Source organism: Stenella coeruleoalba (genome assembly GCF_951394435.1).
Source record: "Stenella coeruleoalba genome assembly, chromosome: 2".
In the NCBI taxonomy this organism is placed as follows: Eukaryota; Metazoa; Chordata; class Mammalia; order Artiodactyla; family Delphinidae; genus Stenella; species Stenella coeruleoalba.
This window is the reverse complement of record NC_137147.1, coordinates 182,071,134-182,088,885: the sequence shown is the minus strand read 5'-3', so window position 1 is coordinate 182,088,885 and position 17,752 is coordinate 182,071,134. Positions and strand designations below refer to the sequence as shown.

General features: G+C 40.2%; 1 protein-coding gene across 11 annotated transcripts in view; it reads right to left on the bottom strand.

Annotated features, from left to right (window-relative positions):
• Window positions 1-17,752, bottom strand: part of ODAD2 (outer dynein arm docking complex subunit 2) — a 219,812-nt gene that overhangs the window by 188,732 nt on the left and 13,328 nt on the right. For 4 of the 11 annotated variants that reach the window (XM_079915230.1, XM_079915234.1, XM_079915235.1 and 1 more), the window contains 6 exons: window positions 17,423-17,685; window positions 12,509-12,666; window positions 10,073-10,274; window positions 9,340-9,446; window positions 9,030-9,166; window positions 6,557-6,673 (listed from right to left, as the gene is read on the bottom strand). In XM_079915230.1, the coding sequence (XP_079771356.1) occupies window positions 6,557-6,673; window positions 9,030-9,166; window positions 9,340-9,446; window positions 10,073-10,274; window positions 12,509-12,666; window positions 17,423-17,646 (945 nt within the window). In that variant the 5' untranslated portion in view covers window positions 17,647-17,685. Of the gene's footprint in view, window positions 1-6,556; window positions 6,674-8,738; window positions 8,869-9,029; window positions 9,167-9,339; window positions 9,447-10,072; window positions 10,275-12,508; window positions 12,667-17,422; window positions 17,686-17,752 lie in introns of those variants that run through there. The other 7 variants (XM_079915239.1, XM_079915236.1, XM_079915238.1 and 4 more) reach the window with 6 other exon arrangements.

Below are 17,752 nucleotides of genomic sequence, written 5' to 3'. Positions count from 1 at the left end.
ATCAAACTCTCAAATCAAGAGTCTAAGCTGCCACCTTAAGAAACTAGCAAAAGAAGAGCAACATAAACTCAAAACAGGCAGAAGGATGTAAAAATAGATGTACCTCTGAACTGTCAGTGCTAAGGTGAGAGCAGGAAAGTGGAGACTGCCTTCCATCTTACTGCTGTCCTGCCCCAGAGAGGTGCTCACTTGTTTCTGAATGTCTTTGTCCAAAAGACAAATTCTCTGTAGATGAATGTAGACTTAAGAGAATTCTTTCTTAATATTATTCACCCCTGAAATCACCAAAATCCCTTTCAATGCAAATATAACTAGATTAAATTAAATGTATGATTAAAAAATCTAGAGAAATAAGAGTAAATGAAACTCTAAGTAAAAAGAAAAGAATAAGTATCAAAATGAAGTAGAAAAAAGAAAAATAGAGAAAAATCAATGAAACCAAAAGTGAATTCTTTGAGAGAACTGATGGACTTCTAGCCAGATGGATCAAGAAAAAATAAAACACAGTGATTAATATCAGGCATGAAAGAGGTAACAACAGCTATAGATTCTACAGTTGTTAAAAGGTTAATAAAAGAATAAACAAGTTTATACCAATCAGTTCAACAACTTAGATGAAAGGGATGCATTCCTTTAAAGACAACCTAGCAAGGTCCCTCAAGAAGAAACAGATAGCCTGCATGGTCCTAGAACTAGTAAGGACATTGAACTTGTAGTTAAAAACCTTCCCACAAAGAACACTCCAGGCACAGACTGCTTCACCGGTGAATTCTACCACACAGTTAAGACAGAAAGAATAGCAATTCTACACAAACGTTTCCAGAAAATTGAATGGGAGATAAAATTTTCCAACTCATTCTGTAAGGCCAGTATTACTCTGATACCCAAACCAGACAAAGATATTGAAGAAAAGAAAACTACACATTGATAATCTTACACAGATGCAAAACGTCTTAATAAAATCTTAGCAAATTAAAATTTTAAAGTATATAAAAAGGATAATACACTCTGAACAAATAAAGTTTGTCCCAGAAATGTAAGGTTGGTTTATCATTTGAAAATCAATATAATTCACCACGTTAAACTAAAAGAGGAAAAAAAGAACACGATTAATGCAATAGGTACCGAAATATCATTTGATAAAATCCTATATCCAATCCTAATAAAGTTCTCAACAACTTGGAATAGAGGGGAACTTCCGCAACCTCACAAATTTCATCTATGAAAAACCGACAGCTAACAATAGTTAGAAACTGGAAGTTTTCCCTTTACCATCAGGAACAAGAAACCACGTCTATTCAATTCCGTACTGGAGGTTCCAGCTAGTGCATTAAGGAAAGAAAAAGAAATAAAATCACTGAAATTGTAAAGGAAGAGGTAAAATGATCTTTATTTATAGACAATATGACTATCTACACAGAAGACCCTTTGGAATCTACAAACCAGACAAAACTAACAAGTGACTTTAGCAAGGTTTCAGCGTATGAAATCAATATACAAAAATCAAGTGTATTTTTATATAGTAGCAACAAATAACCAGAAATTGACATTTTAAAACTATTGTTAACAATAGCTCCCAAATAGGAAATATTTACAGATAAGTTTCACAAGAGATGTGTAAGACATGTGCACCAAAAGTTACAAAGCAATGCTGAGAGAAATTAAATAAGATGGAGAGACATGCTAAGTAATACTAAACAAATGGAAGGATATACTGTGTTCCATGGATTGGAAACCCCAATATTGTTAAGATGTCAGTTCTTAAATTGATCTATAGATTCAACACAAGATCAGTCATAATTCCTTCGGGATTTTATGAAGAAATTGACAAGCTGACTATAAAATTTGAACGGACATGCGAAAGATATAGAATAGCCAGCAACTCCAAAGAACAACTGGATTGACAGAGGACTGACACTACCTGACCCAAGACTTAATGCAAGTAAGTAGGTAATCAAGACAGTGTGGTTCTGGTATAAAAATAGACAAATAGATCAATGGAACAGAAATACACCCAGATAAATGGACAACTGTGCAAAGAAAGGACAATTCTTTTTCAACAAATGATGCTGGAACAACTAGATATCTACATGCAGAAGAAAAAAACGAACTTTGATCCATACCTCACGTCATGTGCAAAAAATATATTAAATTGGATCATAGGCCTAAATGTAAAACCTAACATTTAAAATCTTCTATAAAAAAGCACTGGAGGGCTTCCCTAGTGGTGCAGTGGTTGGGAGTCCGCCTGCCAGTGCAGGGGACACGGGTTCGTGCCCCGGTCCGGGAGGATCCCGCATGCCGCGGAGCGGCTGGGCCCGTGAGCCATGGCCGCTGAGCCTGCGCGTCCGGAGCCTGTGCTCCGCAGCGGGAGAGGCCACAACAGTGAGAGGCCCGCGTACCGCCAAAAAAAAAAAAAAAAAAAGCACTGGAGAAAATCTTTGTAACGCTGGGTTTGGTAAAGCTTTATTAGGTACAACGCTATAAAAGAATAATAAGTTGGACTTCATCAAAATTGAGGACATTTGCTTTCTGAAAGACTCTCTTTGGAGAATGAAATAACAAGCTACAAACTGGCAGAAAACATTTATTTATAAATCCTGTATCTGAAAGAATACGTAAGTCTCTATGTATGTATATCTCACAGCTCAGTAATAGGAACGAAACAATCCAATAACAAATGGGCAAAAGATCTGAATATACACTTTACCACTTAAGATATATAAATGGCAAATAAGCATATGAAAGGACGCATTCAAGTAAGGCAACTTAAAACTCAGTGAGATATCCGTACACACCTATTAGAACATCTAAAATAAAGGACTGACCGTTCCACTTACTGATGAGTATGTGGCACAGCTGTCAATCTCATGCACTGCCAGAGTGGATGGAGATGGTTACAACCCCTTTGGAAACCAGTTCACCGATGGCTTAAAAAGTTAAACATATAACCGCCATGTAACCTTGCCATTTCAGTCTGAGGTTTTACCCAAGAGAAATGAAAGCATGTGGTCTGTAAAAATAAACACCCCAAAACAAAACATTAAAAACATAAGAGCTTAAATTTTAAAGATTTGTACAATGTTTGGAAGACAAAGTAAAGGAATATTTGCAGAAAGTGTGGTGGGGTGTATGAGAGAAAAGAAAATCAGTGGATCAGTCTCAGAGGCCCCAAGATCCAAATAGAAGTTTCAAAAAGAGAACAAAAAGATCAGAGAGGAAAAAAAATGATTAAAGATATAATACAAAAATATTTTTCCAGTTCTGAAGGACATATGTCATCATTAATGAAAAACAAACAAAAACCAGCACCAACCATATCATCATGAAAATTACAGAACATCAGGGATAAGAGAAAATCCTAAAGCCTCATTATATGGGAAAAGCCAAAACAAACAGGTCACATAGGAAAAATGTCTTTAAAATTCTAAGTAAAAATTATTTTCAAACTGTCGTTATAGAAACAACAACTGAGAGAGAAGAATAAAGATATTTTCCAACATGCTAAGCCTCAATTTTTTTCCCTCCTATGTGCCTCTTTTACTCAGGAAGCGCTACCAAAATGATGGGGTGGACCAAGAAAAAGAAAACTGATGAGAAGGGCACTTCCTCAACAAGATAAAGGCCATGTATGGAAAGCCCACAGCTAACATCATATTCAGTAGCAAAAGCCTGAAAGCATTTCCCCTAAAGAGTAAGGAGTAAGACAAGGAATCTACTTTCGCCACTTCTATTCAACATAGTCCTGAAAGTTCTAGCCATGGAATTTTGCAAGAAAGAGAAATTTAAAACATCCAAATTGGAAAGGAAAAAGTAAGCTATCTCTGGTCACAGGTGACTTGATCTTATACATAGAAAAACCTAAAGATTCAAAAGAAACTGAATTAAATAAATTCAGCAAAGTTGCAGGATTCAATTCTGAACTTCACAATCAAAAATCAAATCTGATTGTAACACTCAAAAATCAGTTGTATTTCTATACACTAGCAGTGGACAATCAAAAAGGAAACGAAGAAAACAATTCCATTTACAATAGCATCAAAGAGAATAAAATACTTAGGAATAATGTAACCAAGTAGTCAAAAGACTTATACACTGAAAACTATAAAACATTGCTGAAAGAAGTTAAAGAAGACACAAACAAATGAAAAAACTTTCCATGTTCATGGATTAGAAGATAATATTGTTAAGATGACAGTGTTATACAAAGCAATCTACAGATTCAATACAATCCCTATCAAAATCTCAATGGTGTTTTTTGTGGAAATGGTAAAACCAAGCCTAAAATTCATATAGAAAATCAAGGCACCCCGAATAACCAAAACAGTCTTGAAAAAACAAGGACAAAGTCTGAGGACTCACTTTGATTTTAAAACCAGTACAAAGCTATAGTAATCAAAACAGTATGGGACTGGTATACAGATAGACATACAGACCAATGGAACAGAATTGAGAGCCCAAGAATAAACCTTGAAATCTATGGTCAGTTGATTTTTAACAAGGATGACAAGACCATTCAGTGGGGAAAGAACAGTGTCTTCAACAAATGGTGCTGGGAAAACTGAACATCCATGTGCAAAGGAATGAAGGTTTTCCCTTACACCATATACAAAACCTAACTCAAGATGAATCAAAGACCTAAACTTGAGAGGATTAAAACTAAAAACTTCTTAGTGGAAAACTTGAGGGCAAATCTTTATTACCTTGGATTTAGCAATGGTTCCTTAAATATGATACCAAAAGCACAGGTAACAAAAGAAAAAATATATTAATTAGACTTTATCAAAATTTAAAATGTTTGTATACCAAAGGACACTATCAAGATGAGTAAAAAGATAACTCATAGAATAGGGGGAAATATTTGCATATCTTCTACCTGATAAGGAATTAATACCCCCAATATATAAAGAACTCTAGCTCAACAACAAGACAATTTAATTTTTTTAATGGACAAAGGACTTGAATAGACATTTCTCCAAAGAAGATATACAAGTTACCAATAAGCACATGAAAATATGCTCAACATCACTAATTATTAGGGAAATACAAATCAAAACCACAATGCAACAGCATGTTCACACTTATTAGGATGTCTATAATAAACACAAACATACACAGAAAATATCAAGTGTTGGTGAGGATGTGAAGAAACTGGAATCTTCATACATTGCATTGGGAATGTAAAATGGTTCAGCTGCTGCGGAAACAGCTTGGAAGTTCCCTCAAAAGCTAAACGTAGAATTACCCCCATATGACTGAGAAGTGCCACCCGGACCACCCGGACGTGTAGACCCAGAAGAACTGAAAACAGGGACTCAAACAGATATTTGTACACCGATATTCATAATATTTTTCACAATAACCAAAGGTGGAAAAACCCAGTGTCCATCAATAGATGAACAGATAAAGAAAATTTGGTTATACATATATGGAACATCATTCAGCCACAGAGAGAAATGAAGTTCAGATACGGGCACGTCACGGATGAACCTTGAAAACATTACGGTACGTGAAATAGGCCAAAACAAAAGGACAAAATATTGTATGAGTCCACTTAGATGAAATAACTAGAATAGGTAAATTCGTGGAGACAGAAAGTAGATTAGAGGTTACCAAGAGCTGGGGGAGGAGGAATGAAGAGTTATTGCTCAGTTTCAGATGATGAAAAAGATTTGGAAATAGTAGTAACGGTTGCACAGCTTTGTGAATGCACTTCGTGCTACTGAATGATGCATTTAAAATGGTTAACGTGGCAGATTTTACATTTTATGTATATATGTACTTTAGGACAATAACAGCAGTGCAACAACAACGGAAAACTGAGGTCCAGGAAACAGGTGATCAAACACCAGGAAACAAAAAGGATTCACAAAAAGATGACAAAGTGCCAGGATGAGAGCGACAGCAGTCTGACAAGAAAACGGGGCGCTCCACAAGCAGCAGCATCAGAAAGACGATGGACCTGATCAGTGAGCCCCGTGGGCTCTGTGGAGTCGCCCTCAGCCTGAGGATCAGCCCGGAGCATAAGGGAACCACACTCGTGTTCCCTGCGTATCATTTCCTACCTACATCAGCTTCAAGCAAAATCTTTTTCACAAAATATTACATTGACTGATTTCTTTGTCCAGCACTATTTCACAAACCATGGGAGACACAAAAGCCCAGTTCTTATACACACGCAGTTGACACACTTATTAAGACAATCCAACTAGGTAGTAGTCATGGGATTACCAGAAAGGATAAAAATAATCAAAACGTCTAGGCTTCATTAACAGACCTGAGTCCCTTGTTCTTAGTGTAATTAATTCAAAACGGAAAATGAAAAAGTCCTATTTAGAAAGCACTTTGAAATATTACACCTGTCACCTAAAGAAAACCAGAAACATTCTTAAATTGCTACATTTACAGTATTTATTGCTTTATATTGTGGGAAACACTCCAATTATTGAAAGTACTGTCCAAAACAAGGCAGAATTACTCTCCAATTTTTTATGCTATAGAAAGTTGTAGCCAAAAAGTAGAATGCTATGAGAGTTCAAAAGAGACTAAAACTTACCTGTTGAGACATATTTTCGGAAAATATTGCTGATTTTTCTCTTAAAAGTGTGACAAGGTCTTTATAAATTTCTCCTTTTCTCTCATAATTAATTTCCCCCTCATCATCTGTTTTGCCCTTTGGAAGAAAAAGTTTGGTGCTATAATTAATAGATGAGCGATATAAGAACCAGACCAATACATCACAACCCAAGCACAAGTATTGTTTTCTTCTCTGAAGGATCCATGCGGTAGTCTTTATACACGAAATGTACGGGCACACCCTTCCCTCTTAATGTTACCTATCCATTCATTCGTTCATTCATTCATTCATTCGTTCAGCAAGACTTTACCAAGTGCCCCTGAGACGCACAGGGCACGCTGCTATCCAGCAGAGACCTGAAAGCTCCCTTCCCACTCCTCTCCTGTGAAAATGCATTATGACTTCAAGAGCTTTTGACGAAGTCATAGAAGGCCTGGGTTAGAATGTCACCACATAAAAGGCTGTGTTTCTGTTGGTCTCACTCTACCCCTGCTGCGTGTGGAGCGAGATTGCTATGGGCTCATTTTCTAGGGGTAGGACCTCTATGTGACCACCTGTCCCTCCACCCTCAGCCTCTGCCTCTCCTCTTCTCTCTTTCCGTTCCTCATTTCACTTTGCTTTCCTACTATTACTCTTCCTTCCCCCTGTATGTGTGTGTGTTTGCACATACATACACACATAAAAACTGTAGTGTTACATGTGTAACTGTACATATATGGAAAACATACAGATACATGCAAACTGTAGTGTGACATGTATAACTGTACATATATGTAAAACATACAGATACATGCAAACTGTAGTGTTACATGTATAACTGTATATATGTGTAAAACATACAGATACATGCAAACTGTAGTGTGTTATACATTTTCTTGTAACGACTGAACAGCTTCAGATCCTTTTCTTTCATTCTTTAACCTGAGAGAAACACTCAGATGTTTCCATGTCAAATAAAGTTGTACGTGCGTCAATAGCCTTTTACAGAGACAAAGGCTCCTTGCCCCACTCTGGAAGGCCCAAGAGAAGCATTCCGTTTTTTCTCTAAGCTCTTATTTTCCGGTTAGAGATTTCGCTTTTCTAAAGCATCAAAGCAAACCAAAAGCAAATCATAGTTAGGCTGTCGGGCTCCTCTGTGCAGAAATAAGCCCAGGACCACGCTGACGGGACAAGCACGAAAGGCAGGTCAGAAGACAAGCCCCGCCGCCGAGAACACGGCTGCATGTCGAGAGCAGCCCAGGCCAAGGCTCCAACGGCGCCCTGCGATAGCTGGGTCCCCATTAAGGATCTGGACCCTCCCTGCAGAATTCTGCTGCGAGCCCCAGTTTTACACGGAAGACAGCAAGAGCCGGGTTTTCAGAGGAAGCTGAGCTCCTTCTAGCCAAGTTCAGTCAGCAGACGTGAGGCTCAGTGTCAAGGTTTTAACCCAGAGGATCCAGAAGGCCATGCATGTGCCGACTCTCTCAGGTCGAGGCCCACCGCCCACACTCTGCTTTGCGACCCTTGGGCCGGGAGCCTGCAAAGCTGTGTTTCTCCGCTGCCAGGCCGGCTGAGTCTCGGGCAGCAGGCGGGGAGAGGCCGGCAGAGGGAGGCCGGCGGGGGAGAGGGCAGTGGGGAGGCTGGATGAGGCAGAAGGGACATGCTCCCTCCCACGTCCTGTCAGAGCCACCTAGCAACGGCCCCTCACCCGGCAGTGGCAGTTGCTCCCCGTAGCAACAGTTGGTTCTAATTTCCTTTGGAAGAACCCAGAGGCCCAGAACCAGGCTCACCGTGACCCCTGAGATACCCACTAACACCCCGGGCCACCGTCAGAGGCCCAGGCCAGGCTCTGCCCCAGCCTGCCCCAGCTCCTGCACCACCAACACTAAGTGGGCGCCGCTTACTCCTCAGGGCTCCGGGGCCGGTTCCATGCAGACTCCTGGGCTCCGAGGGGACCAGCACGGCCTGGAGGTGACCATTCTCCAGACATGCAAACCCACGCAAGCGGGGTCCACGCCTCAGGGGTCTGAGTCCCAGTCTGCGCGGGCCCTGCCCGGAGCCGCTTAGGCCCCAGACTGCGGAGGCCCCAACTCCGGGGGCACGTCCTCCAGGCTCCCGCATGTGGGTCCCCTCCCTGCTCTTTCGTCTGTCCCCTCAACTCTTCCAACTGCTTCCGCATTACCTCGGTGCTCCTTTATCGACTTGTCTTTCCTTAAATACTTGTGTCATTAATCAGCAAACTGATTATGTTAAAGAGGCTGTAGTTAGTGGAACGGGTCACTTTGAAGGCCATTTCCTAGAATACTGACTTAAGGACCTGCAAGGGGACACAGAGGCAGCAAACACACAGCAAAGGGATCTGCATGAATCCCACAGAACATACTTCATTTTCTGTGGTTTTGGGATGCAGTCCTGGAGACATGCCTGCACTGACGGAGACCAAAGTCAATACGGTTTTTAAAAAATTACTTACACCATTTAAAAACACTCCTTCTTTGCTACAAGTAATGCACAAAGTTTCAGCGTCATGTGGTTTCACCAGCACATAACAAATTTCCCCTTGAATTTGTCTCCAAGGTGGGGCTCGACATCCATTTGAAAACTCGTAATCTGAAACCAATTATCAATCAATCAAAAGGAGCTCCTTAACCTCAACTTGTAAAATAGGTTGGCTTCAAAAAAATAGGATTGAAATTTTAAGTTTTCATTTCTTAAATATTTACTGTAGCTACTGAAGCATTTTGAAAATATAATTATGAAAATATATATAATATAAAATGAACCTGAGGTGTACTCGATAGAGTCCAAGACCGTCTTTTCTCCCTTTCCTGAGAACCGTTTAAGCAGCTCTATATCGTTCTTAACAGTCCCTGGATTTAATCGTATTTCTCTGAAATAAATGTTTAGAAATTCATTTTAAATACTTTAAAACAGAATCTACAGAAAACAACATGAAAACATTTCATTATATCAGGGGGAATATCTTTTTTTGTAATTAAAATATCAGTTAAATTATACAACAACAAAATTACAGTGAATTTTAACCAGGTTACAGTGTTATAACACTGTCAAAACATCAAAGAATCAGTGATTCGCGTTGAATGCAACATCAAATATACTCATTTCAATATTCACTTCATTTCTTAATGATAATTCCAAAGTACTAGAAAATACTAGACAACTGAACAAGTTTTAAACTTGATAAACTACACGATAATTGCATTATAATTTTTAAATTTATCTACTAGTTTGAGACTTTGAAAATAACAAGACCACTTAATGTCTTCAGAATTAGATGAAACTCCACTACAATGTTTTAGCCATGTTAACTGAAAAGTGTACTGTTTAGAATTAGAAATCTTCATGCAATAACTAAAATTTTATTCCAAAAAATGTAATGTTAAATCAATAGCAACCACTTCCAAACTTTATTTTTCTTGTGTCTTTTCCCTAAAGCTCTGAAAGTACTTTTTATAACCAATTTTTAGAGGCTTCTTTTTGAAAAAAAAGACTCACAAGGAAATACTTTTCAGAGAATGATTGAGTAGGTGCAGGTCCAGCTGCTTGAGTAGCAGGGCAATCTTCATCTTAATCTCACTTTCAGGATCATCATCTTTGGTAATTTTATCAAGAATAGTTAATACAGATGAGTCTTCATTTATTTCCTTTAGCATATTATAATCCAAGCCCAGGATTTTTGCTATGGGGTTTCTGTTTGCTGATCAAAAAAGTGAATTAAAAAAAATTATCTTCTTATCTTCTATTGCAAGAACCACAAAGACTATCATATCCTTTGGAGCCCACTCAAATGTGTTTCTTTCATTAAGCTTTCTCTGATTGACCCAATTTGAATTAATCTCTATTCTCAGATTTTACTGTACTTAGGAACTTTCTCACCCCTCTTGAGATGTTTACTTGTACTGTAATATCATCTCCATATGCTATCACCCTAATAGGACAGAAGCTAAGAGGTCTATTTTTTTTTTAAGTTGACTGTGGGGCATTGTTCAGAAGAGGCATTCAATCAATACATTCAGAATTGATTTGAAGATAGAGAAATACTGGTCTCCTTAGAAGAATGATCACTAGAACCGTGTGTGTGTTGTGTGTGTGTGTGTGTGCGCGTGTGTGCGTGTGTGTGCGTACACCAGTGAACAGTATTCACAAATGCTTTCTCTTCAAAATAGCATGTTTTTCTCAGTCTACAGATGTACTGCCGATCTTTTCCACCTGTCTGAACTGCTTATATTTTCAATGTCTTTTGACATTAGTTGGGAAAACGAATCTAACCAGTATTTACGTACATGCCAAAATCATAGTGAAAATTCTAAATACCAACTTGTGATCAAGGTTGAAAGTTGAACCTAGAGATGTTGAAAACAGAATTTAATAAAGGCCAAAAAACTATATGGTTGAAAATGAGGGAGAAAGGGGCAGAACCGTGTTTAGAAAGGAGGAATTCAACTCAGGTGAAAATCTATATGCATTTGGATGGGTTGAGGGATGCCTATGGGACTAATTCAGAAAGCCTGACCTGATGGGAAGCACGGCGACGGCACTAACTTTCCCACAGGACGCAGACTACCAGCAGGAGAGTCTTGGGGGGAGCAAGGGAAGGAGGCCTGGGAACCAACCACTTAGTGAGCATCTCCACTCACCACCTTACGGCTGTCATCTCTAAGGATTATGAAGATACGAGGTGAATTCTGGGGAAGGACACAAAGCTGACTTCCAAATTGCCAGGTACCACGCAATGTGGACCAAAAACGAAGAGCTGTACCTAGAACTCTTACAGAAAGGGCAAAATGCAGCGAAGGATGCATATTTAGCCAGACTGGGCGTACAACACTCTGTGGATTAAGTTTACATATTAAGTTGAATTTAATGAACAACCATGCGTCTACTGACTCTTCTTAAATTCACTCTTATTCTCAAGATTTCATCCCTCTCAGAAAAGTAGCTTTGATGTACAGGGAGAGCAGTCAAGATGTAAAAAGAAGCTGCTGTTCTAAGGTTCACATCTTAAAGAAAAAGGACTAACTTTCCACCTCACAGCCACGGACAGTGGCAAAGAATGATGAGAGACAGATGAGGGACCTTATGCCTGGGACACACTGGTCACACGATTCCAAAGAAGCAGAACACATATAGGACATAATTACCTATTGTCAGGTGTTTCTACTCGTAAGAAATACTTAGAGCCCAATTACAGCAGGTGATCAATCACATTCTTTTTTGCATGTTAGACGATTAGACAATAATAAGAACATTACATAACTTTAGTGAAGAGGAAAAATACTTCCCACTGAATGAATGTAACTATTCACAGAAAGCTGTGTATTTCCACAGTGCAAAGGGCTGAGACAAAAGGGAAGTGAGATGATTATGGGCTGTACGCTAAAGCAAGAGGCTACATTCATTTTAAAGGAAACGAATCACCACCCATCACAGCAGAATGCAGGATGAGAGGGTGGATGCTGGTGCTGGCCCTGGACAGCTGTTTTCTCCCCAACATGAACCTTAAAGGCGTCAGGTCTTTCCAGGAGCTAAGAAGGCTCTCTTTAAACCAGCAGAATGCAGGATGAGAGGGTGGACACTGGTGCTGGCCCTGGACAGCGGTTTTTTTCCCCCGACATGAACCTTAAAGGCGTCAAGTCTTTCCAGGAGCTAAGAAGTCTCTCTTTAAACGACATACTAAAATTAGAGATCTCGAAGCTTACTAACGGTAAAGCATTAGGCTTCTCATTTAAAGTAGAAATCTGATATGAGCATAACATTTCAGCCAAAATAAATCAATGACATTTTTAAGTCAAGAAATCAAGTTGAACATAGCACTTTTTACCTTTCAGGTTAGAGAACTTTTGTCAAGAGACTGTAAGGAATGATTCCCTCCCCCGCCCCCAAGATTAAGTTTCTGAAAGTGCAAATCACAGACTGGAGTGTAAACATCACCTTCAATACACGCTTGTGCTTCCCTCAGCTTGGCATCTGTGGCAATATGCAACACACGTGACAGCTGCCCGAAGCTCCTAATTTTGATCTGTGGCACAGAGAGAAACAGCAAAGGCTGTGCATTGCTATCCGCTTCTTCTGACTCGACTGTTGTTTCACTAAAAAATGAAAAAAAAATTGTTTTTTGAAAGCTTAAGGTTAACCTGGAGGCCAGCAGAAGTTAAATTTAAGACATTTCAACAAATTATTTCCATGTCTCACGATAAAGCACAGAGAATATAAATACCTCTTGTTAGAAACTCATCTACTTTCCCACTTTCATCCACACTCAGGCCCTTAAATCCCCAGACTTATTAGCAACGTGATATACCCAGGAAGAAAATTTTTAAACAATTTCTTGAATACCTATGTGAACTCAATCACAGTTTTGGGGTTTGTTTTTCTAATAATGCATTGGACATGTTTTCAAAAATCCCTGGTTCTACAGAACCTTTCATGTTTTGTGGATTTCTAATGTTATTTAATTTATAAAATTTGTATACCACAGTAATTAGTGGTTAGGAATTGTCTTGGCTACTCTGTTTATTAGCAAAAAAAGCTATGAAAAAAGACAAACTAGATCCCCTCAATGGATTATTTTCCCACTCCAAACCTCCAATTTGGTTTACTTTAGGATAACAAGCAATCTTTCTAACTAGGCTTTTTCCTGATCAGAAATCATTAGCTCTCCTAGATTGGTGTCTCTGGCCATTTTAGCTTCTTAGGTCGGCATTCCTAAAAGACTAAGATGCTTTCACGGCAGCGACACATCTCCAGATTTCCACCACTTACAACATCACCTAAACTGCCTAGCTTTTCACTGCACACTGATAGCTCTGGCAAAACTGTCCACATCTTAAGACCTGATATTTTACATTGTAACGCAGATAAATAGCTGTGAAATGTTGACACTCGAGACAATCTACTACTATTTCATAAATGAAGGAGCAAAATGTTTTTAGACTTGCCAGGGACACGCATCGTTTACAAAACGTCTACTTTCCCAGGAATAAAGCTCTTGGAAGAACGCCCTAAGGATCGAGGAGCTTTCTCAGAGGTCTGCTCTGGGGCGGGCCGCTGGTGCTGAGCGGAGGAGGAAAGGACGGAGACACAGGCAGACTGAATGCCCACAGGGCCAAGCTCCCGAACTTGAGAAGCTGAAACTCCTGGGGAGACCAGGATAACGGCAGGGCATAGGACATTCTCGTTGCTTCTGCCGGCGGAAGCCTGCAGCTGAACAGACAGCTAAAACGCCAGTGATGGAGAGGACTGTCCAAAAGCAGCCTCCCGTTTCAGGCTCACGGTCTGCTGGCGCTGAGGAAAGAGCTCTTTGGAAGAAAACTGCTGTAGCCACCTTGATAAGGTCAAGCAGAATGAAAGAAAGAATAAATGAAATCCACCGACCTGATCAAGAGACTTTTAAACTGGAACTGCAGGAGGGAGCTAAAAATACTCAGCTTATGCTATAGAGAGCAAGAAAAAAGGTCTGATTTATTTAATCCCCGATGTCAGGTTCCATGTCCAGAACATAGTAATTACTCCACAAATAAGTCTATAGGTGAGAAACTAGGTAGTAATGCGCAGGGATAACCCAGAGTTCAATAACAGAACTTTGGGCCACTGACCTTTATACTGTGACCTTGAAATTTTACCAAAATACGATAATTATTGTCTCAGAAAACAATACCATTTTAAGGCTGGAGATCATGTAATTCAGCCTTAGTGATACTGATCAGAAAACTAAGGACCAAAAAGGTATGAACTGTGTGTGAAGTGTGCATCACTAGAGGAGGAGCCCTCGCTCAGGCGTCCTGTTGTCTCATCCACACAGAACTCGTACCGGCATATAACTTGGTCCCGACTCATGTACATAACTGAGACACAGCAGACTGCGGTTCACAACTGACATACAGCGATATCGAAGCAGACGTGATTCAAACATCATAGTTCTACCAAAGGAGAGAACAGGTACCAACATTTTCACAAAGCAATTCTGAACGCTCACCCAAGCTACATTCTAGAGACTCAAGCGCCTCAGTTCTGTGCACCCCCCACACATGGCGTCACCACTGAGTGGTGTCACTTGGCCTTAATTTACAGTGGCTTGGGCTTCATTCTGAGGTGTTTTAGGAAGATTGTTAATCTCATCCTGTGTGATAAGAACACAAGCAATTGGAAATGGTGATAAGAGACCTATGATTTCCATTAAAATGAAAGTCGAGACATTTTCCCCTCAAAACCGAACGTGGAGAGGTGATACTACAGGAAGAGCAGCTGCACATCGGGAATGAATCTAAAGGAAATGAGTGAATCAGGCCATGCGTAAAGTCCTGCGCTTATCTAGTCAATTAATAACCATCCGCACAAAAGAAGGTGGTGGGTGGAACGTACAACCTCCTCATTGTGTGACTGAAGGATGGGTTTCAACGTGAGATGCGATGAGCCTAAATCAGAAGAAGGCTGATCACAACTGTGCTGACGGCTACAGAGAGCGCGTTTGGAGATGCACAACATCTGCTGAGAAGTGAGGCCACAAGTATAAACACAGCCCCCGAAATATCTGCAGAGATCAACAAAAATTGTATCAGTATAGATACAATTGACTTGTTTTGGAACAAGAGGACTGAGGGAATGTATATCCCCATGAAGAATCTGCCTCTATTCTAAAACATGCAAGGATATTACTGTTTGGTAGCAATGCGTCCAGAGACTCTAGGCTTAAATTCCTCATGATGACTTGGCTATCCACACGGACTTACAGACATGAATCCTGACTAGTGGGCTTCCCCCACTTTAAATAAATGAATAAATGTGTTCTAAGGTTCAAGAGCTGAGCAAAAAGAGTGCATGTGAACCAAAGGGCGAAGAATGAGGCAGTGGGGCTGCTTCACAACACACTCTTCTTGCCTTTGAGGGCACCCCTGGTTTACCTCGCTTCTTATGTTGCTGGACGTAGCAGACACCAAGTGGCTATGGGCTGCTGACAGTTCCTTGGGGTATGGTCAAGACCTGGATATGAAAGCATTTGGTATTCTCCAGTATTACCAAAATCTCAGCTGTATCCTTTGCCTTCTTCGGGGCAGTCAGTGCCTACCTGGTTTTCATCAAGACACACAGACACACGTTCCTTCCTATGCAACAAGCGCTGCTATCACACCCCTCTCATCCCTTCCAGCATCAAAGGTATCATCAACACAGGTAAGAAACAAGAATGACGTATAGAAAAGTTGGCCCACGGAAAAGCTGCATGGCAAATTTGACAGAAGGAAGACAATCAAGGGGTAGTTGGTTCAGAATATACATGGTGTCAAAATGTCAAAACATCCTGCTTGAGGGAACACTGTATCTAGAGACTGTATGCGAGATACAAAAATAGAAATAAAGCAAAGAAAACTGGACAGGGATAGAGAAATAGTGATACATTATATGTATGTCAGCCCCCCTAACTAGGGCACAGATGTGATCACGTCTGCACTCGTACACAAAATTAGTAGAGAGGCAAGATACAACAACAATACAACAACAATCTTGATCTCTTCTGACATTTGCTTTAAATCCATCTTTGCACCAAGTAGTTCACGTTTTTAATTGATTTTACAGATGAGTTCATCTTTCAAAAATTAGAAAAAGCAATGTGCGATGCTACATTGAACTTAGGTGGGAGCAATGAAGCACTTTGGGAGAAAGTGACCATAAGCACCGTTAAAAATACGATTAAAAAAAAAAGATTTCAGAAAATTCAGAGAGAAAATAGATCATGATACCAGAACTAAAGAGCTTTTGAAATACAGTTCAAGAATGATTTTACAGTTCTAAAAATTAAATTCTGAGTTTATTCTCACAAATAATCCCAAAGGGAAAAAATGGAAAAGGCATCTATAGGAAACTTTGCCTAGTTAGAGAGCTGTTTTTGAAAAGATCAGACTTTAAAAGTTCATAGGCGGACTTCCCTGGTGGCGCAGTGGTTGGGAGTCCGCCTGCCAGTGCAGGGGACACGGGTTCGTGCCCCGGTCCGGGAAGATCCCACGTGCCACGGAGCAGCTGGGCCCGTGAGCCACGGCCGCTGAGCCTGCGCGTCCGGAGCCTGTGCTACCCAACAGGAGAGGCCACAACAGTGAGAGGCCTGCGTACCGCAAAAAAAAAAAGTTCATAGGCAAAACCAAAGACGGACAGAGATACAGAAAAGAGGATCAGAATGCCTGGAGTGACACATAAACTGAGGATGTGACCAAAAACAGTATATATGAATTTATATAAATTTATCATTTACAATTGTAATTTATACTTATATATCAATATTTCATATAAGTATAATATAGTTATATAAACGTATGTAATTTACATAAGATATCTATTTAGCTATGTTCAAAAGACATAAACTGGTAGTCCATTGTTTGAGGTGGAGATAGGATTTTTTGTTCTAAATCTCAGATTTGGAAAGTTCTCATTTGAGGACAATGCTAATTGTTAGGAAGTTTCTCCCTTATGTTAAGCAAAATGTACCACTCTCCCTCTGCCACCCCATAGATTGTACAGATTTAAATATCAGAAGGGATTTTGTCTATATCTGAGATCACAAAATCAATGCCTAGTGGCATCTGGCAGTTCATAGGAGCGGAAAGACCAGTCGCAAGGCAACAGCAAACGTTGGGAGTGTGGTGACCTGGAAAACACATCCCCTATGGAAAGAAAATTCAAATTTAAAAATTAGTGCGCTGGCCAAACAAAATATCCTCAGATGCCACCCGAGCGCCTCCGGTTTTCTGAGATTTCTGAGATTCACAGAGGTTAAGCGACTTGCCCCAAACCTACAACCAATCAATAAAAAACGTGCAACCGAAGACATTAAACTCTAGAAGCAATTCACTGGCTTACCTGACCACGTAACCCGGTCCAAAGGCTGAGGGGTCCAAACTGGTTTTCCATTCCAGTGGTTCTACAAAAACATAGTTTGCCTCTTGGGGATGTTTACAGATAAAACTCTCCACAAACACAATAATTTCCTTCAGTATCGCCTCATTGAGAGGGGTAGTTTCCAGGGCCCTAGCCCCGTGCCCCGCAGCCGTCCACTGCGCGGACCTTGTCAGTGCCGTGCCCATGGGATCCCACGATGCTCAGACCCGAGCTCAGTGCGCACACTGCGTCGAGGCAGAGAGAGAGACAATAGCATCCACCTTTCCCCCGGAACATTGCTCATTTTCAAGA